Genomic DNA, 24,295 nt, shown 5'->3' with positions numbered 1-24,295 from the left:
ATAGATGCCTCCTGCAGCATCACCATACAGAGCTATCACTGCTGCGTGTAATAGATACCTCCTGCTGCATCACCATACAGAGCTATCACTGCTGCGTGTAATAGATACCTCCTGCTGCATCACCATACAGAGCTATCATTGCTGCGTGTAATAGATGCCTCCTGCTCCGTCACCATACAGAGCTATCACTGCTGCGTGTAATAGATGCCTCCTGCTGCATCACCATACAGAGCTATCACTGCTGCGTGTAATAGATGCCTCCTGCTGCATCACCATACAGAGCTATCACTGCTGCATGTATTAGATGCCTCCTGCTGCATCACCATACAGAGCTATCACTGCTGCATGTAATAGATGCCTCCTGCTGCATCACCATACAGAGCTATCACTGCTGCACGTAATAGATGCCTCCTGCTGCATCACCATACAGAGCTATCACTGCTGCACGTAATAGATGCCTCCTGCTGCATCACCATACAGAGCTATCACTGCTGCACGTAATAGATGCCTCCTGCTGCATCACCATACAGAGCTATCACTGCTACGTGTATTAGATGCCTCCTGCTGCATCACCATACAGAGCTATCACTGCTGCGTGTAATAGATGCTATCCTGCTGCATCACCATACAGAGCTATCACTGCTACGTGTAATAGATACCTCCTGCTGCTTCACCATACAGAGCTATCACTGCTGCATGTAATAGATGCCTCCTGCTGCTTCACCATACAGAGCTATCACTGCTGCATGTAATAGATACCTCCTGCTCCGTCACCATACAGAGCTATCACTGCTGCATGTAATAGATGCCTCCTGCTGCTTCACCATACAGAGCTATCACTGCTGCATGTAATAGGTACCTCCTGCTGCATCACCATACAAAGCTATCACTGCTGCACGTAATAGATGCCTCCTGCTGCATCACCATACAGAGCTGTCACTGCTGCACGTAATAGATGCTTCATGCAGCATCACCATACAGAGCTATCACTGCTGCGTGTAATAGATGCCTCCTGCTGCATCACCATACAGAGCTATCACTGCTGCATGTAATAGATGCCTCCTGCTGCATCACCATACAGAGCTATCATTGCTGCATGTAATAGATGCCTCCTGCTGCATCACCATACAGAGCTATCACTGCTGCATGTAATAGATGCCTCCTGCTGCTTCACCATACAGAGCTATCACTGCTGCATGTAATAGGTACCTCCTGCTGCATCACCATACAAAGCTATCACTGCTGCACGTAATAGATGCCTCCTGCTGCATCACCATACAGAGCTGTCACTGCTGCACGTAATAGATGCTTCATGCAGCATCACCATACAGAGCTATCACTGCTGCGTGTAATAGATGCCTCCTGCTGCATCACCATACAGAGCTATCACTGCTACGTGTAATAGATACCTCCTGCTGCTTCACCATACAGAGCTATCATTGCTGCATGTAATAGATGCCTCCTGCTGCATCACCATACAGAGCTATCACTGCTGCATGTAATAGATGCCTCCTGCTGCTTCACCATACAGAGCTATCACTGCTGCATGTAATAGGTACCTCCTGCTGCATCACCATACAAAGCTATCACTGCTGCACGTAATAGATGCCTCCTGCTGCATCACCATACAGAGCTGTCACTGCTGCACGTAATAGATGCTTCATGCAGCATCACCATACAGAGCTATCACTGCTGCGTGTAATAGATGCCTCCTGCTGCATCACCATACAGAGCTATCACTGCTGCATGTAATAGATGCCTCATGCTGCATCACCATACAGAGCTATCACTGCTGCGTGTAATAGATGCCTCCTGCTGCATCACCATACAGAGCTATCACTGCTACGTGTAATAGATACCTCCTGCTGCATCACCATACAGAGCTATCACTGCTACGTGTAATAGATGCCTCCTGCTGCATCACCATACAGAGCTATCACTGCTGCGTGTAATAGATGCCTCCTGCTGCATCACCATACAGTGCTGTCACTGCTGCGTGTAATAGATGCCTCCTGCTGCATCACCATACAGAGCTATCACTGCTGCGTGTAATAGATGCCTCCTGCTGCATCACCATACAGAGCTATCACTGCTGCATGTAATAGATGCCTCCTGCTGCATCACCATACAGAGCTATCACTGCTGCGTGTAATAGATACCTCCTGCTGCATCACCATACAGAGCTATCACTGCTGCATGTAATAGATGTCTCCTGCTGCATCACCATACAGAGCTATCACTGCTGCGTGTAATAGATTTCTCCTGCTGCATCACCATACAGAGCTATCACTGCTGCGTGTAATAGATGCCTCCTGCTGCATCACCATACAGAGCTATCACTGCTGCGTGTAATAGATGCCTCCTGCAGCATCACCATACAGAGCTATCACTGCTGCGTGTAATAGATACCTCCTGCTGCATCACCATACAGAGCTATCACTGCTGCGTGTAATAGATACCTCCTGCTGCATCACCATACAGAGCTATCATTGCTGCGTGTAATAGATGCCTCCTGCTCCGTCACCATACAGAGCTATCACTGCTGCGTGTAATAGATGCCTCCTGCTGCATCACCATACAGAGCTATCACTGCTGCGTGTAATAGATGCCTCCTGCTGCATCACCATACAGAGCTATCACTGCTGCATGTATTAGATGCCTCCTGCTGCATCACCATACAGAGCTATCACTGCTGCATGTAATAGATGCCTCCTGCTGCATCACCATACAGAGCTATCACTGCTGCATGTAATAGATGCCTCCTGCTGCATCACCATACAGAGCTATCACTGCTACGTGTAATAGATACCTCCTGCTGCATCACCATACAGAGCTGTCACTGCTGCGTGTAATAGATGCCTCCTGCTGCATCACCATACAGAGCTATCACTGCTACGTGTAATAGATACCTCCTGCTGCATCACCATACAGAGCTATCACTGCTGCACGTAATAGATGCCTCCTGCTGCATCACCATACAGAGCTATCACTGCTACGTGTAATAGATACCTCCTGCTGCATCACCATACAGAGCTATCACTGCTGCACGTAATAGATGCCTCCTGCTGCATCACCATACAGAGCTATCACTGCTGCGTGTAATAGATGCCTCCTGCTGCATCACCATACAGAGCTATCACTGCTACGTGTAATAGATACCTCCTGCTGCATCACCATACAGAGCTATCACTGCTGCATGTAATAGATACCTCCTGCTGCATCACCATACAGAGCTATCACTGCTGCATGTAATAGGTACCTCCTGCTGCATCACCATACAGAGCTATCACTGCTGAGTGTTGTGGAAGTAGCTTGGTTAAATCTTCCACCGGCATCACAAAGAAGTCCTTTAGTGTTTTGGTAAAAGCCACCAACATGGGCGCTAAATGGACTCATGGGATGACCGAGGAAACCATGGTTCAGGTTGGAGATGGAACAAAATGGTCCGCATAATGCGTAAGAAATGGTAAGTACGCAGTGGCTTTCATGGATGATGTGGTATATGAATGTGTTGTGTAAAATACATTTCCCAAGATTGGTAGTTTTGACCCAGAGGTATTTATGTCTGATAGAATCTCGTTAATTAAGGATAAGATGTAATGATTGTTTAAATCTATGGCAACAAGAAGGAGAAGCACAGAAAGAAATGGCATGCGCAGCAGATGCTGGTATAATTGAGAGAGTTACAGCCAATATAGAAAAGAAAAAGTAAAAAATAATAAATATATATATATGTAATTATGTAACCATGAACTGCCTTGTAAAACTGAGTAATATTTACAAGTAACATTTTCTTTTCCCTTCTTTACTTCAAGACAGAAGACGCAATCCTGCTTAGTATTGGAACACAGTACATGATAATTTTTTTCCTCCTACTTTCCTTGAAACACATAAATATATTTAAAGGTCTAGTGAAGCTGATGCTGAATGTTTTTTTTTTTTTATTTCCCCTTCTCCATGGATGTAGTGATAATGTGTAGAAACTTAACCTATTCATTTGCAGGAGAGGATCAAATGAATTTATAGGTATATATTAAATTCATATAAAACACTCTGAACGGTCATATGTAATAAAAATTAATATATTTTATTCTCTCATAAAAAAGCATATATTAATATACCATTATATGGTGTCTGAGGAAGCCGCTGAACGTGTCACTACAGGCGGAGAAATGCGTTATACATTGTAAAGGAGCCCATCCACCACTTTGGCTGACAACAAACCAAGGACCCCATGTGTATTGGAGCCGGAACGGGGCAGAACTGCGTTCCGTCAGTTCCACTTGGCTCACCTCACCCCATGTGTCCCCGGCACCGCAGCAGGGAGACGACGGGCGCCCGCTGAGATTGTGTTACCAGCGGGCGCCCGTCTTCCTGCACAGTGGCAGCTGGAGGCAGGAACTCAGTACTGAGCTCCGGCTTCCGGCTCTGTCAGTGTGCACTATGGGAGAGACGTCAAGACATCATGATGTCTCTCCCATAGTGCTGAGGAGCGGATGCCCAGATTACTGCAGCGGTCGGACACGGAGCGGGGATTGGTAAGTATGGTGTGTTGTGTTTGTTTTTTTTAATTTGTGTAGCGGCGCATCTACTGGGGCTAACTACTGGGGGGGCATTACTACTGGGGGGCATTACTACTGTGGGGCATCTACTGGGGGCAAACTACTGGGGGACATTACTACTGGGGGACATCTACTGGGGGACATTACTACTGGGGGGCATCTACTGGGGGCAAACTACTGGGGGCATTATTACTGGGGGGCAAGCTAATGGGGGCAAACCACAGGGGGCAAGCTACTGGGGCAAACTACAAGGGGGCTAACTACTGGGGGCAAACTACAGGAGGGCATTACTAATGGGGCATAACTACAAGGGCATTGCTACTGGGGGCATACCTACAGGGGCATTACTACTTGGGGGAATTACTACTGGAGGCATAACTACAGGGGCTAAACTACTGGGGGCATTACTACTTGGGGGCATTACTACTGGGGCATTACTCTTTGGGGGCATTACTACTTGGAGGCATTACTACTGGGGGCTAAACTACAAGGGGGCATAACTACAGGGGCTAAACGAATGGGGACATTACTACAGGCAACATTACTACTGGGGGCAATATTTCACAGGGGCATTACCATTAAGGGCATTACTACTCTGGGCACTACTAATGAGGGCATTGTAAAGGGGGCACTTCATAAGGGGCATCACTCCTGGGGATATAAGGGGCACTACTATTGCGGGCATTTCATAAGGGGCACCACTACTATGGGCTCTATATAAGGGGCACTACCACTGTGGGCACTACCACTACTATGGGCATTGTATAAGAGGCGCTACTGCTGTGGGCATTATGTGTATTATTGGGTGCTACTACTGTGGGCATTATTACTATTGTGTAACATGCCCCTTTCTTTTTGAGACCACGCCCCTTTTTTGTGGGCACGCAATACCTTTGTTACATTGGCGCCGTGGGGAGGGGGGTGAGTTCCACCACCTCTCTAGGACCGCTTTAAGCACTGCAAACATTTTCTTACAGAATTCTCATTAAGCAAACTTCCTCTAATATTGGCAATTATCAGGGACCCCATTGTGACCATGGAAGTAACAGAAAAGATGCACTATTACCTTTTGACCACAGAAGCAGAAATTGCTATAGGACTGCTGCTAATGAAAAAAAATATTTCCTTTTGGCTGCAAAGGCCCTGAGCAACCTGCTTGGTTGGGATTTATTATTTCAAATTAGGATGTATCTAGTGTACCCCTGAAGGTGTGTTTTTGGAATATTCCAGGATATCACGTACAGGAGGTGCCAGATATATTAGACACTCTACATACCCTCCAACATGACCCGCCCCACTAGGTACAAAATGCTCTGTTTCGGAACTTCCCTCTTAATTTATTATTGCCATCTCCTGTGAAGAAACAGCTTTCTTATTATTTAACTAGTTCAACACAGGTGATGGAAATCATAAATTAAGAGGGAAGTCCAGGAACAGAGCATTTTGTACCTAGTGGGGCGGGTCATGTTGGAGGGTCTGACTCTACCAAAGTAAATGAAGCATTTTACTGTTATAGAATCAGGTCCATTTAATGTAGAGGAAATTACCTCACAAATGCCAGGTTCCTATGAATCAAATATGGACAAGACACTGGATTCATAGCTAATGTAGACCCCATTAATGGTGGGAGACGGTCATAGAATACAGTATCTAAGAGGAGTTAATAAAAGAGCCAATTCCCCATTGTGCTTAATTCAGTTGTCATTCTGTTGCAAATCTATGCACTTTACTGCTCGCAGCTTCTGCTTTGGTTTTCTTTCCTATTTCTCTTCACCCCCAACAGACATGCTTTCTTTTATAGGATGGGGGTTACAGTACACATGGACCCATCTTCCCTAAGGTTTTAGAGACAGCCCAAGTATCTCCCAGGCCTTGCATGACTGCTTACAGTCAGAGCCGGCCATAGGCATAGGCAAACTAGGCAATTGCCTAGGGCATCAGCAGCTTCTGCTGATTAAAATGATATGCGGCATGCCTATATTCTGTCTGTAGCATTTCGTATGCAGATACAGCCACAGTCTCACACAGAATATATGCATGCTGCATATCATTTTAATAAGCAGAAGCTGCTTGTGCATCCTAGCCACATAGCAATGCAAATAAGATATATTTTCATTAAAAAAAGGTGCCCGACGTTAGCATTGAGGCAAGATTTATGAGGACACATCTGTATCCAAGCAGAGACAAAGGTCACAGTTTTAGTGGCAGTGTGAGTGCTGTGTGCATGTGAGTGGGTTGGTTGTGCAGTAGTGTTCGGAATATGTGTAAGGAGCATTATGTGTGTTATATAAAAATGCATTAATAATGTGCAACATATGTGTAAGGGGCACTGTGTGTCATTATGTTTATAAGGGCATTAATAATGTGCGGCATATGTGTAACAAGGTACTACTGTATGTGTGTCATTATGTGTATAGGGGCACTAATAATGTGCAGCAAATGTGTAGGGGGCACTATGCATGCCATTATGTGTATACGGGCATTAATAATGTGCGGCATATGTGTAAGGGACATTATGCGTAAAAGGGCATTAATAAAGGTTGTCATAATGTGTAAGGCGCATTATGTTTATAAGGACATCAATAATGTGTCTCATATGTGTAAGGGGCATTACTGTGTGGAATTATGTGTATAAATGCATTACTAATGTGTGGCATTATGTGTATAAGGTGCTCTACTATGTGGCGTTGCGTATAGAAAGGGCACTACTGTGTCATCTAATGTGAATAAAAAGCAACAGGGTGTGATGTAATATGAACAATGGGCTCTACTGTGAGGAGTAACGTTTATAAGGTAAAGTGATACTACTGTGGGATGTAATATGAATTATGGACACTATTGCATGATCAAATGTGAATAAAGTTGCAGTACTGTGTGGCGTAATTGGAATTGGGGTTACTATTGTGTGGCCATGCCCCTTGCCAGCAAAAACACGCTCCTCTTTGGGCTGTGCGCCAAATGTGCGAACTGTTCCTATTTAAAATATAGGGGCTACAAACCCCAAAATAAGGACTGCTATGGGTGAGGGGTGATGGTGCTGGGAAAGAGGTGCAAGGTCAGAGGCGGAACCAGTGGTGGTGCTAGGGGGGGGATGCGGTCAAGATGCCGCCGGGATCCCGACCGCCACAATCCCAACATATTCTCCCTCCGTGGGTGTCCACGACACCCATAGAGGGAGAATATAATAGTGTGCTGAGCGTAGCGAGGCACCGTGCCCGCAAGGGGCTGCATTTCACTCGCCACCCCTGTCGGGATTGTGTGGTCGGGATTCCGGCATCGGTATTTCGACCGCTGGGATTCCGGCCGGCGGCATTTAGTACTGATCCCCTAAGGGGCACCAGCCAAAATCTTGCCTAGGGCATCATATTGGTTAGGGCCGGCTCTGCTTACAGTCTTTTCAACCTGAGAATGGATCGGTTCTAATACAATGGGTTGATGACTTGTTGTTATGTGTTGATTCATTTGTGTCTTCTGTAGCTGAGACTAGACATTTATTGTTTCATCTCTCCCAGACAGGACACAAGGTTTCAAGGGACAAATTGCAGTTGTGCCAGACAAGGGTGAATATTTGGGGACATTATCTGACCAAAGGATTTGGACATTCACACTGGACATGATAAAGGGAAAGGATAGTATACGGACATGACCTAATGTTCTATGCAGCACAAGTGGCATCTCCTCATCCTAAAATTTGACACAAATGGCAGTAACAGTTAAAAAGCCATTACAACATGTAATATGCTAAAACCTATACCTTATCTACCATATGTACTGTATCTCATAAGAAACAAAGGGTGGGGGAAGATATAGCCATGAGGAGGATGCAGCAGTTATACAGATATGCATGATTGAATGGAACATTATAATTAGATTAACATGACAAGTGTGACGCCAATTTTTTTTTTTTTTAAAGAATAACATTATTATTCTGTTGGGTTTCTTTTTTAAATGAGAACTACTATTATATAGTAATGTCCCTGCTTGGCAAATGGCTGTCGGTTGCCAGGTCACCCAGCGGGTGCACGGGCAGAGTTCGCATTTGTTTTTTTCATGTTTATGACAAGGGACAAGAACACAGAGAACTGATGAGGTTGCAAAGGGAGCGTCGGCCTCACCAATAGCTTAGTTGCCATGAAGGCAAGCAAATAAATGAATGATTTCTCATTTATTGATTTCTGAGACTGCCAGTGTAATGTACAGACTGATATGAAGGATTTGTATTTAGCACAGGGAATGACCACTCGCTGAGGGGAAGTGGATAATAGTCAGCAGAACTCTGGTAAAATGAACACAACAGCCCAGTAGACACCAGCACATACTGTTTAAGCCTGGCAGAGGCAGATCACAGTCTGACTCCTCTAGATAAGGAAGGTATGTGATATTGGTAAAAGCATACTGGTGTTTGCTTACTTCTGTTCTCAGGCTGTGAAGAAGGCTACTTCATGCCTTACCTGCTTGAGGAAGAACGTATGAAAGGCATTCCTTCTAACGAGGGCTCATTCCAAGTAGATACAAATCAACGTTATTTCAGTATTATAATGTAACAATTTGATATCTGTGTGTTTAGGCCAATTGGTTTTTAATTGGGTTTGTAAAAGGGAAATATATGAACATGCTTAGCCATACATAATCCTATACATAATGTACAGTATGTTACACCGGACATCACACAAATTGATAATAACCCCCCACAACAGCTTTGCTGATTAATTCCTCAAACATCCTTTAGGTGAGATGAATACCACATCTTTCCAGTAGGCCCCGGATCTGTTGAGAGCAATAAGGGATGTTATACCCTTCCCGTCAGCAGCATCCTTATTAATTAAATGATTGAGGTTTGATTTGTGTTGTAGTAAATACTATTCAGATTAAGCATGTTATGTCTGGCTAACAATGATGGTTTAGAGTAAGAAGGTATCTGTATAATGACCACTAAGTTTATTTTTATTTATTTAATAATACTGTAAGGGTTAAGCGATAATATGTAAATTGTATAATAAGTTAAGAACATTTTTGACTTGCTAAGAAAATGTAACATGTTTGTGACAATATATATTTCCTCTGAGAAATATAGTTTGAAGGCTAAAAATAAGTGATTTAGCAATGGTACAATTTTTTTTTAACCAACGTCATTTCCATATACAAAACCCGGTTATTAAATATAAGTCAAGTAGGGTGATGGCTGACACAGGGTAAGCATGGCCAGAAGCATTGCCATTAGTCTTAGAATAGCAGAACCACCCCAAAGCCACCACTTGACTTGTCACCATTGAAGATATTAGATTTTTTGGGGCAGATTACCTTGAACTGTGATAACAAAGTGACTGTCAAGTACACCAGAGGTATGGGAAAGAGACTGAGACAATAACTGATGAGTTTAAAGCTTCTGGCACTGGTCAGATGACATTGTTCCTGAAACATGACATTGTTCCTGAAACAGAGTATAATGCATGAGGAATGTCTTGAGTCCCAGGTACTGATGACCACTACTACATCACTGGGAGTTGCTGAACAAGACACCTGCATAAAATTCCACACATTGCAAGAGGATACCCCAAAATAAAAGATGAAGAATAGAGAACAGAAAAGAGGTCAAAGCAATCAGACCAAAGACGCAGAACAATCAATACAGTATAAATGTCACTTGCCTCTTCTGTGTACTCTTTTGCTTTTTTTGCTGATCCTATTTTTGATCTGTCACCAAAGTGAAATGCCCTGGTGGTGAGTCTGATAGAGCTGTCATAGGACATAGATGTAGAGATACCCACGATCAGGTCACATAACCTAACTCAACTTGTAACTAATAACCAGGAAATGGACATAAAAGTTTAACGAGTTTAAAGAGGAGCAGTGTTGAGGAAGAAGAAGACCTGCTATACAACCCTTAAATGGAAACCATATTAAGATAGGGATACCATGTCAATGTATAGTTATATGTATTATTTTCTTTCCCTCCTTCCCTTAGGTGTTATGACCTAAGGCAGTGCAGGGGAGAAATGCCTCTTCTCAATCCTTTCATTACTTTATACTTTGAACTGTGAAATTATTTTGTAAACTAAATGTTTTCCTTCTTTAAACACCTGTACTAACACACACACACACACACACACACACACACACACACACACACACACACACACACACACACCACACACACACACACACACACACACACACATAACCCAAAATCAATATTCCCCTTAGATGTTTCTTCAGATACATATTTCTCCAATATTTATCAATAAAGCTAGGGTTTTTAGTTAAATTACATCTGTGATTTAGCTGAGAGCATTGGTTTATTATCTCCCCGGTAAATAAATAAAAATACACATACATACACTTCACACACTTGCCTTTCATATTATTTTCTTTCTTATATAGTTTAAACTTGTGCAAATATTGTATGGTGATTCACAATGTACAATTAAATGTGTTATAAAAATGCTATAGACAGTAGATCTATTCAGGTGATAGTTTTGTTGACTATCAAAGGGTGGACTGTCGAAATCTGAATAATAACACATACAAACAACACACAGAGTGGCATTTCTCAGTGGTGGCGTAATTACGGCGTGCATGTTGCTGCATGGTGAGTGTATATATGGTAAAATGTGCAATCACTGAGAAATGCCATAAAGACACACACAGTCATATATCTATATACCACACATAACTTACACATAGTCACTATATGCCCTGAGCAAGTTTTTAATATATTGCAACATTAGGATTAAACCAGTAAAACAGCATTATACATATTCCAGGGTTAGAACCACATTGTTGCATCATGTTTAGTCTCATATTAATCAGTATTTTATCAGCAGTAATCCAGTTATTATGGATAAAAGGTCGCACCCAGCAACCGCAAGATATGAGTAATATTAGATATGTATGGAATAATGTGCAGAGTGTGGATACTGGTCAGTTGGAATTGGCTTTCCAGCAAGACCCTAGGGCAAACACATGTGCCTGCAACATAGGACAAAAGCCCTCACCCTAACCTATGAGCTGTCGAGTTCTTGAGAGATCTGGCCCCTGGACCAATGAGAGAATCCTTTGCTAGATCTATTGTATGCCTTTGGACAAACTATATAAAATAGTGACACAGAACCAGGCAGTTTCTCTCTCTCTCTCTCTCTCTCTCTCTCACACACACACACACACACAACCACACACACACACACACACACACACACGTTCACACACCACACACACACACACACACACACACACACACACACACACACACACACACATTCACACAACCACACACACACATTCATACAACCACACACACACACACACACACACACACACACACACACACACACACACACACACACACACACACACACGCACACACTCTTCTCGGAAGTCTTTTATCTGATTACTGGCTGCTTGGAACCAGGGAAACTTGTGTATGTATTTTAGCTGTAATTGTAACTCTCTCATTGGGGTATATTTACTAACATTCGTAATTTTCGGAAAAAGGTCAAAGTTCAATCACGAATGACATCGAAAGTGTAAAACTGCAACTTTTTGAATTTATTACGACTAATTTACTAAGCTGTCGTATTCGGATTTTTCATTTGTTCCGATGTCGATGTCATTCGTGTTTTTTTTACCTTTTTTACGGCAGTGATTAGCAAAACACTGCTGACTTTTTCAAAATGAATCTCGGCCGGATCTGTGTGATCCGTGCTGGGGTTCATTTTTTTTTTTTTAAATAAACACTGTAAAACGGAGAAAAAAAATGCGTGGGTCCCCCCTCCTAAGCATAACCAGCCTCGGGCTCTTTGTGCCGACCCTGGTTGCAGAAATATGGGGGGGAAAATGACAGGGGTTCCCCCATATTTAAGCAACCAGCATCGGGCTCTGCGCCTGGTCCTGGTTCCAAAAATACGGGGGACAAAAAGAGTAGGGGTCCCCCGTATTTCTAAAACCAGCACCGGGCTCCACTAGCTGGACAGATAATGCCACAGCCGGGGGTCACTTTTATATAGTGCCCTGCGGCCGTGGCATCAAAAATCCAACTAGTCACCCCTGGCCGGGGTATCCTGGGGGAGTGGGGACCCATTCAATCAAGGGGTCCCCCCCCCCAGCCACCCAAGGGCCAGGGGTGAAGCCCGAGGCTGTCCCCCCCATCCTATTGGCTGCGGATGGGGGGCTGATAGCCTTTTGTGAAAATGAAAAGATATTGTTTTTAGTAGCAGTACTACAAGGCCCAGCAAGCCTCCCCGCATGCTGGTACTTGGAGAACCACAAGTACCAGCATGCGGCGGAAAAACGGGCCCGCTGGTACCTGTAGTACTACTACTAAAAAAATACCCAAAAAAAGACAAGACACACACACCTTGAAAGTAAAGATTTATTACATACATCCACACAAACATACAAACATACTTACCTATGGCCCCACGCAGGTCGGTCCTCTTCTCCAGTAGAATTCAAGGGGTACCTGTTGAATAAATTATACTCACCAGCTCCAGGGTCCCAGGCTCCTCGTAGCATCCATTTGTAATCCACGTACTTGAATAAAATAAAAAAACGGACACCCGAGCCACGCACTGAAAGGGGACCCATGTTTGCACATGGGTCCCCTTTCCCCGACTGCCAGAAACCCACTCTGACTTCTGTCTAAGTGGGTTTCTTCAGCCAATCAGGGAGCGCCACGTTGTAGCACCCTCCTGATCGGCTGTGTGCTCCTGTACTGACTGACAGGCAGCACGCGGCAGTGTTACAATGTAGCGCCTATGCGCTCCATTGTAACCAATGGTGGGAACTTTCTGCCCTGCGGTTGACCGAAAGTGACCTCACCGCTGAGCAGAAAGTTCCCACCATTGGTTACAATGGAGCGCATAGGCGCTACATTGTAACACTGCCGCGTGCTGCCTGTCAGTCAGTACAGGAGCACACAGCCGATCAGGAGGGTGCTACAACGTGGCGCTCCCTGATTGGCTGAAGAAACCCACTTAGACAGAAGTCAGAGTGGGTTTCTGGCAGTCGGGGAAAGGGGACCCATGTGCAAACATGGGTCCCCTTTCAGTGCGTGGCGCGGGTGTCCGTTTTTTTATTTTATTCAAGTACGTGGATTACAAATGGATGCTACGAGGAGCCTGGGACCCTGGAGCTGGTGAGTATAATTTATTCAACAGGTACCCCTTGGATTCTACTGGAGAAGAGGACCGACCTGCGTGGGGCCATAGGTAAGTATGTTTGTATGTTTGTGTGGATGTATGTAATAAATCTTTACTTTCAAGGTGTGTGTGTCTTGTCTTTTTTTGGGTATTTTTTTAGTAGTAGTACTACAGGTACCAGCGGGCCCGTTTTTCCGCCGCATGCTGGTACTTGTGGTTCTCCAAGTACCAGCATGCGGGGGAGGCTTGCTGGGCCATGTAGTACTGCTACTAAAAACAATATCTTTTCATTTTCACAAAAGGCTCTCAGCCCCCCATCCGCAGCCAATTGGATGGGGGGGACAGCCTCGGGCTTCACCCCTGGCCCTTGGGTGGCTGGGGGGGGACACCCCTTGATTGAAGGGGTCCCCACTCCTCCAGGGTTCCCCGGCCAGGGGTGACTAGTTGGATATTTGATGCCACGGCCGCAGGGCACTATATAAAAGTGACCCCCGGCTGTGGCATTATCTGTCCAGCTAGTGGAGCCCGGTGCTGGTTTTAAAAATACGGGGGACCCCTACTCTTTTTGTCCCCCGTATTTTTGGAACCAGGACCAGGCGCAGAGCCCGATGCTGGTTGCTTAAATATGGGGGAACCCCTGTCAATTTGTTCCCCATATTTCTGCAACCAGGATCGGCTCAAAGAGCCCGAGGCTGGTTATGCTTAGGAGGGGGGACCCCACGCAATTTTTTTTTAGAAAATAACCACTTTCCCACCCCTTCCCACTGATATACATGCACAGATCTCATGGATCCCTGCATGCCTATACAATCACGGATTAAAAAAGCAGGTCTGGGTTTTTTTAGCACTTTTTTACGAGTTGTCATTTTTCACGGCAGTGTTTTATTTTTTTTTGCTTTGCACTTCTTAGTAAATGACCGAGATTCATACTTAAACAGCCGCGTTTTGACCGATGGTGTATTCATTCGTAATTATTTTCATGGACTACCCAAAAAATACGAATGCCCTCATCACTGCCGTGATTTGAGTTTAGTAAATTACCGAGATGACACTTTGAAGAAAAAACGGCATCTCGGTCAAAATCGGGACCTTAGTAAATATACCCCATTGTGTGTTAAACCTGCATTTGTGTTTTATATCTGTAATTGTGTTTAATACTTGTACTTGCTAAATTAAATCTGATTGTGCATTGGACCACAATTAACAGTATATGATACCGTACTCTCTTATTAAAGTATTAGTTTGCATATAACCACACTGGGGGGTGCGTCACACAAAGATACACAGCTTGTGTCCGCAGCAAACTATTTTGTGTTGTTTTAAAATGAAGTGACTTTTACATCTCTCTGTCATTTTGAATGCCTCAAAAGCTAATCAGAAGGGGCGGGGCCTATGGTGACTAATTCTGAGCTCCTAAAGGAGGAAAAGATTAGACAGTCCCTTAGACTTCTTTCAATCTGAGGAAACACTTTTGGAGGCTGAATGTAGTAGATCTTCAAGAGGTTGGTAGCTAAAAAAGAACTTGATAAAGCAAAATATCTACCAGAGTTTGAGAAGGAAATTAGATTTCTTGATTTCTAAGCGTGGAGATAGTGGGGAAATTTCTTGAGTGAAGTCTCAGATGAAGGAATATCAGTATAACCGTCTGGATTCTTTGATTTTGGAAAGGGATTTTGGCAAATACCACTCGCCTGATTCTCACCAGAATTGCGGAAGATCAGTTGAGATGAAGGAGGTGAGGGGTCTTTATGACAAACAGGGTGTTCTTCATGAGGATAAGGAAGGCATTTTGGGAGTCATTGGATCCTATTACTCTGATCTTTTGTCTGAGCAGCCATTTATCAGAGAAAAGATGGAAATATTTCTGAGGGAGACACCTGGACTTTCTAATCCAAATGTCTCGGTTAAAACCTTGGGCAGGGATGTGACGGCAGAGGAAGTTTAGATGGCAATTGATAAGTTAAGTTGAAAGAAATCCCCAGGCCCAGATGGGTTAACATCTGAGTGCCTGGGTGAGGGAACCCTCCCTCCTTCTATGAGGATAGCTGCCCTCATATTACTGTACAAGTGGAAAGATCCATCTCGTATTCAGAACTTGGGCCTCATTGCCCTTCTCAATACAGATAGAAAGATTTGGGCAAAAGTACTTTTCAACAGGTTATCAGAATTTTTAGAACAATTCAGTTCCCCCTCATAGTACTGCACACTGAAGGGACGAAGAACGATTAGTGCTGTCCTTGGTGCCCGGGAGGCCATAGAGTGGTGCCATGCTGAGAAATGGGGAAAATACTTGCTGGCTTTAGATCAGTCTAAGGCTTTTGATCGAGTGAACCATGGGTCCTACTTGAAAGGTATGGTTTTCCAGTCAGGGTGGTGAATTGGCTCAGAACAATATACAGTCAGGCTGAAAGCTTCCCGCTTGTTAACAGTTGGGTGGGCCGCGCTTTTGAGGTGAGCTCTTGAGTCCGTCAGGGTTGTTCCTGAGCCCACTCCTGTATGTATTTGTGATTAACCCCTTCATAAGGAGGGTAGAGAATGGTACAGTGTGAGGGGTGCAGCTGGGCCCGGAGTTCCCTTTTAAGGTGGTGGCTTACGCAGATGATGTCACGGTGGTTCTGTCATCAGTGGAAAAGCTCATCTGTGAATACTCTGTAGCCTCATGCTCTAGGGTAAACCAAGAGAAATGTGAAGCTTTCTGGATAGGGGAGGGAGACAAAAAAATTCCTTATGGACAGCCTCCTCCGGACCAGTCCTCAGATAAAGATTTTAGGTATTTGTTTTGACCATGGTGATAATGCCACTCTAAATTGGGTGAGGTGTCTGGAGAATACTGCCAAGAAAGTGGAGTTCTGGAAGAGATGTACATTTTCTTTCATGGAAAGGGTGAATTGTGCAAAACTTACCTGATCCCATTATTTTTATATGTCAGCTATGTGTGCTTTTTGCCTCAATCTTTATGGGTCAAGTTGAACTCCTTGATTTTACTTTTATTTTAGGGAAACAGGATGAATCAAATCAAGAGAGGTATTACAAGTCGAGGAAAGACGGAGGGACTGGCATGATCAACCCTGTTGTCTTTTTTTGTTACAACTTTTTAAAAACTTAATTTTGGAAGTTTATTGTTAGAAACTCCTCCTCGGTGGGTAAGTGAATTTGAGGTCTGGGTGTCCCCCTTTCTCAACCTTTGGTTAGATGGTGGCCAAGTGAAGAATCCTCCAATTCGGAAAGGGTATCTTCTGATCTACATTGTGCAGAGCTTGAAGGTGACAGAGGGTTGAGGTCTGGAAGTGAGGGAAGTCAAAAGCCTTTCCAGGAAGGAGTTGGGGGAGATGATTTTGCAAACCCACTTTCATGTTCCGCTGTCACTAAGGGATTGCCCAAGTGATGTCGCTTCTTGTAGGATTGGCTCTCATAAATTCAGAGAGGATACCGTTGAAGTTTAGAGACATTGCTTGGCTTTCTTTCCATGGAAAGCTTTACATGAAGGGAAACATGATGTCTAGGGAGGTGGAGATGATGGACCGTTTCTTGATCAAGTGCCCCTTTAATGTAAAAGTTTACGACAGTTTCAGGAGCTTTGGGTTTCCCGTGCCTTTCGGGGCTTGGTTACCAAGAGTGGGCTTATGGAGCATTCAAAAGATATGGTGTATTTCATTTGACCACAATTTATTTAGTCAGTTTAGTAGTTCGATATCGCACATTTATGGCACGGTTTCCCTAAAGAAAAAAATCCTTCCTTGTGAAGTGGTGGTGGATTTTATTCTGCACAAGGTGGAGAGGAGGATGGTTCTAGACAGAAAAAGTGTGGATGCTGTTAGGTGGTCCAATTGGTGGGACCTCCTGAAACCCTCTTCAGTGGTTGGCAGAAATTATTTTGTGAGGTCTACCTGGAGCTTTTTCTATCCTTTCCCATCCCGTAGATTTTGGTGATATAGTTATTTGATGGAACAGGTTGTGCATACTGTAGATCTAAAAAGCTTTGCTCAGTTTTCCTTTACAAAATGTGTAAATAGTGGTGTAATACAGTATATGACTTTTTTTGTTTATTTTATGTACATATGTCTTTAGTTTGATTTTTCTTGGTGTATTGGGGATTGCATTTAATTTGGTATATTATGTGTCATGATGTGATATATTATTTATTTATTTATTGTATTATATGTATATATTGTAATATAAATTGCAAGTTCAATAAATGGGAGCATTCCCTCTCAACACTGGGCCCCATAGCAGCTGCACTCCCTGTACCTATGGTAGCTACACCCTGTATATAACATATGTAATACCGCTTTTAGACCAACTGAAGTGAGTCGCAGCCGGGAGCCCTGACACGGGAGCTACCCGGCTGCGACCCACTTCAGCCCCCATTTACACCGGAGTCACATGATCTCCAAGCGCTGCCATGCGCCCCCGCACATAGATTGTAAACGGGAAGCCGGGTCGTGCGACCCGGCTCCCATTTACACTGCACAGTTTGCCGAGTTGAACACGTGTTCAACCCCGCAAACTACCCGAGTTGGAATACCGGGTCACTCGACCCAGATTATTCCAACTCTGCCCGTTTACACAGAGTAGCAACACGGGTTATGCGGGTTCATGTGCAATAACCTGTGTTACATGCTGCCGGTGTAAAAGGGGTATAACTGTGACAGGGAAGGTGGACTCCTCTCAGCTCTGGGCCCCATATCAGCTGCACTCCCTGCACCTATGGTAGCTACACCCTGTATATAACACATGTAACTGTGACAGGGAAGGTGGCCCCTCTCAGCACTGGGCCCCATAGCAGCTGCACTGCCTGCACCTATGGCAGCTACACCCTGTATATAACACATGTATCTGTGACAGGGAAGGTGGCCCCTCTCAGTACTGGGCCCCATAGCAGCTGCACTCCCTGCATCTATGGTAGCTACACCCTGTATATAACACATGTAACTGTGACAGGGAAGGTGGCCCCTCTCAGCACTGGGCCCCATAGCAGCTGCACTCCCTGCACCTATGGCAGCTACACCCTGTATATAACGGGTGGTCTTCTGTTTGCCGGCGGTCGGGCTCCCGGCGCTCAGTATACCGGCGCCGGGAGCCCGACAGCCGGCATACCGACACTTATTTTCCCTCGTGGGGGTCCACGACCCCCATAGAGGGAGAATAAAATAGTGTGGCGCGCGTAGCGCGCCACCGTGCCCGTAGCGTGGCGAGCGCAGCGAGCCCGCAAGGGGCTCATTTGCGCTCGCCAAGCTGTCGGTAAGCCGGCGGTCGGGCTCCCGGCGCCGGGATGCTGGTCGCCGGGAGCCCGACCGCCGGCCAGCCGTAGTGAACCCGTATATAACACATGTAACTGTGACAAGGAAGGTGGCCCCTCTCAGCTCTGGCCCCATAGCAGCTGCACTCCCTGCACCTATGGTAGCTACACCCTGTATATAACACATGTAACTGTGACAGGGAAGGTGGCCCCTCTCAGCTCTGGATCCCATAGCAGCTGCATTCCCTGCATCTATGGTAGCTACACCCCTGTATATAACACATGTAACTGTGACAGGGAAGGTGGCCCCTCTCAGCACTGGGCCCCATAGCAGCTGCACTCCCTGCACCTATGGCAGCTACACCCTGTATATAACACATGTAACTGTGACAGGGAAGGTGGCCCCTCTCAGCTCTGGCCCCATAGCAGCTGTACTCCCTGCACCTATGGTATCTACACCCTGTATATAAAACATGTAACTGTGACAGGGAAGATGGCCTCTCTCAGCACTGGGCCCCATAGCAGCTGCACTCCCTGCACCTATGGTAGCTACACCCCTGTATATAACACATGTAACTGTGACAGGGAAGGTGGCCCCTCTCAGCTCTGGGACCCATAGCAGCTGCACTGCCTGCACCTATGGTAGGTATACCCTTGAGCACAGATATACACCAGGGAAGGACTTAGCATTTAGACACAGACACAACTGTGTCCAATTTGGAATCGGTCCTTATGTATCTCAGTAATCTCTTTATAGATTGAAAATGTAATTACATTTTTACTTTACAAAGACTGATTTTATTGTAATTTGTACTCACCAATGTTGCAGTGGCTGCCGATCCATCCTTCCTCACAATTACATTGCCAGGGCTTTGTACAGGTGCCATGAAGACAGCCAGGAAAAGGTACACACTGGTCACACAACTGCCCTTTCCAGCCAGAGTGACACCTAAAGAAAGTAAATATAGTACAGGTTGAGTATCCCATATCCAAATATTCCGAAATACGGAATATTCCGAAATACGGACTTTTTTGAGTGAGAGAGAGATAGTGAAACTTTTGTTTTTTGATGGCTCAATGTACACAAACTTTGTTTAATACACAAAGTTATTAAAAATATTGTATTAAATGACCTTCAGGCTGTGTGTATAAGGTGTATATGTAACATAAATGCATTCTGTGCTTAGATTTAGGTCCCATCACCAGGATATCTCATTATGGTATGCAATTATTCCAAAATACGGAAAAATCCCATATCCAAAATACCTCTGGTCCCAAGCATTTTGGATAAGGGATACTCAACCTGTATTATTAATAATCATCAGTAGCGGCTCTTGCCAAGGGCAAGCAGCCTTTTTGCCCGGGGCGCCTCTACCCTGAGGGCGTCGCTGCCGTGGCAAGAACCGCTACTAATCTCTCCCTCCCTGCTCCCCGGCCCCTGGCTGCAGCGAGCGCCGTGTGCGCCCGCTGCAGCCGGCGTCGCTGACTGACGCTAGAGGTGAAAATTGACCCCTAGTGTCAGTGCGGCGCTGCTATGGGAGAGACGTCATGTCGTCTCTCCCATAGAGAGGAGCCAGCGCCCGGAGACAGCAGCAGCAGCGGTTGTCCAGAAGCAGGAGCGAGGCTGGTAAGTTTTTTTTTTTTGAGTTTCAAAGCGGCGCTACTACAGGGGGCACATACTGGGGGCACTATTACAGGGGGCACATACAGGGGGCACCGCTACAGGGGGCACTGCTACAGGGGGCAAATCAACTGGGGGGCACAACTACTTGGGGCAAATCTGGTGGCACAGCTACTGGGGGCATTACTGTGGCCACGACCCTCCCCTATGAAGCCACTCCCCTATTTTTCATGAAGTGTTTTGCCGCGGAGGGAGGGGGGGCGCGCCAGTGGAAACTTTTGCACTGGGCGCCACAAGGTGTAGAACCGGCCCTGTTAATCATACTACAGCGACCTACTGTTGTTGAACTACGAGTTGTATCATCTTATTTATTTGACATTTAGCAATTTTAGGTTTAAGTAGGAAGGATGAGACCCCTATCCCTTATTATACAGTGCTGTCACCTTACTTATTAGGTTGTACATGCATCAACCACCCCATACTATCTCATCATATTTACAGATCTATTCATTTCATTATTGCAATAGCTTCCAAATTAATTTTGCACAGTGAAATACTTGAACATGATTCATACATCATTTCTTAAACATCCTAATTAGTAAATATATTATCAGAGTGCACAAGATCCTTATACAAAGAGGTCGATCTCAGTGGGATGCACTCAAAGCTGGAGCTAGGGTGTTCGGCGCCCCTCCTGCAAACTATAAATATGCGCTCTCCCTCCCATAGCATATAAAGGGACAGCATGCGCATTTGGTGTGAGTCACAAAAAGGTGGTGTGGTCTCACAAGGAACGGGGGTGGCCACACAATAGTATGCCCAATTCAAATTACTATGCTCTGTAGCACAATGTTATTCACATTAGACAGCATGTAGTGCCCCTGATTCATATTACGCCATATAGTAGTGTCACTAATTCACATTACAACACAGAGTAGGGCCCCTTACTCACATTATGTTACACAGTAGTAACCCTTATACACTTTATGCCACACAGTAGTGCCCCTTAAACATAATGCCCACAGTAGTGCCCATTAAACATAATGCCAACAGTAGTGCCCCTTATACACATAATGACCACAATAGTGCCCTTTTCACATAATGCCCACAGTAGAAGTGCCCCCTATACATATAATGCCACAGTAATAATTCCACTTATGCATAATGCCCACAGTAGTTGTGCACCTTACGCATAATGCCCACAGTAGCAGTTCCGCTTATACACATAATGCCCACAGGAGAAGTGCCATTTATACACATAATGTCCACAGTAGTAGTGCTCCTTACACATAATGTACACAATAGTAGCGCCCCTTATTCAAATAATGCCTACAGTAGTAGCGCCCCTTACATGCACAAAGCCCACAGTATTAGTGCCCCTTACACATATAGTGCCACACATATTAAGGGATATAAGGCTGACATAGCCTGACTGACATAGGTAGAGTGTAGAAATCAAAGTGTAGAAATATAAGTGTTTTTCAGCCTACACTTCTACTGTACTACTTATCAATCATATTCAACCCCTGCAAACTGTGATCCAGAGGCGGAACTACCGCTAGTGCAACCAGTGCGTTGCACTGTGGCCCGCCACTCTCCAGGGGCCCAAAGCATGTAATGAGTCAAACTGTCTCATTACATGCCACTGTGTGCTGCGGGCAACCGCTGCCCGCAGCACACAGCCGCCCGGACAGGAGAGGAGCGCAGCGGACACGGGGGGAAGGAGGAGGAGGGAGGTCGAGGAGAGAGCCACAGCAGCACTGTGTTATTGGCTGAGGCGCTGCTGCTGCTATCCCTCTGCTTCACTATAGGCTGTCTTCCGCCACTGTGAAGCGCACCCCAGCATTCACAGCGGCGGAGGGCAGCCTATAGTGAAGCAGAGGGACAGCAGCAGCAGCGCCTCCACCAATAACACAGCGCTGCTGCGGCTCCCTCCTCCACCTCCCTTCTCCTCCTTCTCTCCTGCCCGGGATCTCTGCCAGAAGCTGCACCGAGGAGCCTGAGCCAGCGGAGAGCGTAAGTATAATTCTTTCTTTCTTTTTTTCTGTCTTTCTTTCTGTCTGCCGTAATGTGTAAAAAGGGGGAATCTGCCTGCCGTAATATGTAAAAAGGGGATGCTGTCTGCCGTAATGTGTAAAAAGGGGGAATCTGCCTGCCGTAATGTGTAAAAAGAGGGAATCTGCCTGCTGTAATGTGTAAAAAGGGGACGCTGTCTGCCGTAATGTGTAACAAGGGCATGCTGTCTGCTGTAATGTGTAAAAGGGGCACGCTGTCTGCCGTAATGTGTAAAAAGGGGACGCTGTCTGCCGTTATGTGTAAAAAGTGCACGCTGTCTGCCGCTATGTGTAAAAAGGGCATGCTGTCTGCCGTTATGTGTAAAAAGGGCACGCTGTCTGCCATTATGTGTAAAAAGGGCACGCTGTCTGCTGTTACGTGTAAAAAGGGTACGCTGTCTGCCGTTACGTGTAAAAAGGGGACGCTGTCTGCCGTTATGTGTAAAAAGGGGACGCTGTCTGCCGTTATGTGTAAAAAGGGGACGCTGTCTGCCGTTATGTGTAAAAAGGGGACGCTGTCTGCCGTTATGTGTAAAAAGTGCACGCTGTCTGCCGCTATGCGTAACAAGGGCACGCTGTCTGCCGTTATGTGTAAAAAGTGGGACGCTGTCTGCCGTTATGTGTAAAAAGTGGGACGCTGTCTGCAATTATGTGTAAAAAGGGCACGCTGTCTGCTGTTATTTGTAAAAAGGGGACGCTGTCTGCCGTAATGTGTAAAAAGGGGACGCTGTCTGCCGTAATGTGTAAAAAGGGGAATCTGTCCGCCGTAAGGTGTAAAAGGGTCTCTACCTGGTGTAGTGGTGCTACTGTGCGGCGTAATTTGAATAATGGAGACTACTGTGCACCTATTTATGAATTGGTATTATTTTGTGGCCACACCCCTTCTGCACAAAGCCACGCCCCTATGTCTTTTTGCGCGCGCTTACGGCGCGCACTGCCCCTGTTTTGCATGCAGGGGTGGGGCTCTGATGCCGTTTCTTGCACACAGTGCTAAAATGTCTAGTTACGGCACTGTTGCTAGGTATCCACTTCTTTGGCCCTGAGCAGGTCCCCCTCACCAGATCCTCTCCAGGGGTGAGGGGGTGGACTTGAATGGGATGGGGGGGCCCAAAGCATTTTGTCGCACCTGGGCCCACCGCTCGCTAGTTCTGCCACTGCTGTGATCTAACTTCTATCTTCATGTTCATCTTCTCATCTACAGGTAATTCGAACTACTGCTCCCAGCAGACACTGATACATTGGGCTTAGGGGGTCATCCCGAGTTGATCGCTCACTGACGATTTTCGCAGCACAGTGATCAGGTAAAAATAAGGCAAAACTGCGCGTGCATATGCACCGCAATGCACACGCGCATCATACGGGTACAAACAGCATCGTTGCTGTGCAATGCTTCTAGCGACGAATCCATTTGCACAGCATTTGCAAGGAGATTGACAGGAAGAGGGCGTTTATGGGTGTCAACTGACCATTTTCTGGGAGTGGTAGAGAAACCGCAGGCGTGACCAGGCGTTTGCAGGGCGGGTATCTGACGTTAATTCCGGGACCTCCATTGCTAGAATAATTGCACAGTATAAGTAACTACAGGGCTGGTCTTGTTTTGCACAAAATGTTTTTGTACCGCTCGGCTGCACATGCGATCGCACACTTGCAAAGTGAAAATACACTCCCCCGTGGGTGGCGAC

At 45.6% G+C, this 24,295-nt stretch overlaps 1 protein-coding gene across 1 annotated transcript in view; it reads right to left on the bottom strand.

Moving 5' to 3' along the window:
• The window catches only part of DLK1 (delta like non-canonical Notch ligand 1), a 136,560-nt gene that overhangs the window by 63,386 nt on the left and 48,879 nt on the right, over window positions 1–24,295 (bottom strand). Inside the window, exon 4 of the mRNA XM_063947484.1 lies at window positions 19,757–19,887. Within this exon, the coding sequence (XP_063803554.1) occupies window positions 19,757–19,887 (131 nt within the window). The remainder of the gene's footprint in view (window positions 1–19,756; window positions 19,888–24,295) is intronic.

This window comes from Pseudophryne corroboree, chromosome 12 (genome assembly GCF_028390025.1).
Source record: "Pseudophryne corroboree isolate aPseCor3 chromosome 12, aPseCor3.hap2, whole genome shotgun sequence".
Lineage (NCBI taxonomy): Eukaryota > Metazoa > Chordata > Amphibia > Anura > Myobatrachidae > Pseudophryne > Pseudophryne corroboree.
The sequence above is the reverse complement of the archived record's forward strand: the minus strand, read 5'-3'. Positions and strand labels throughout refer to the sequence as shown.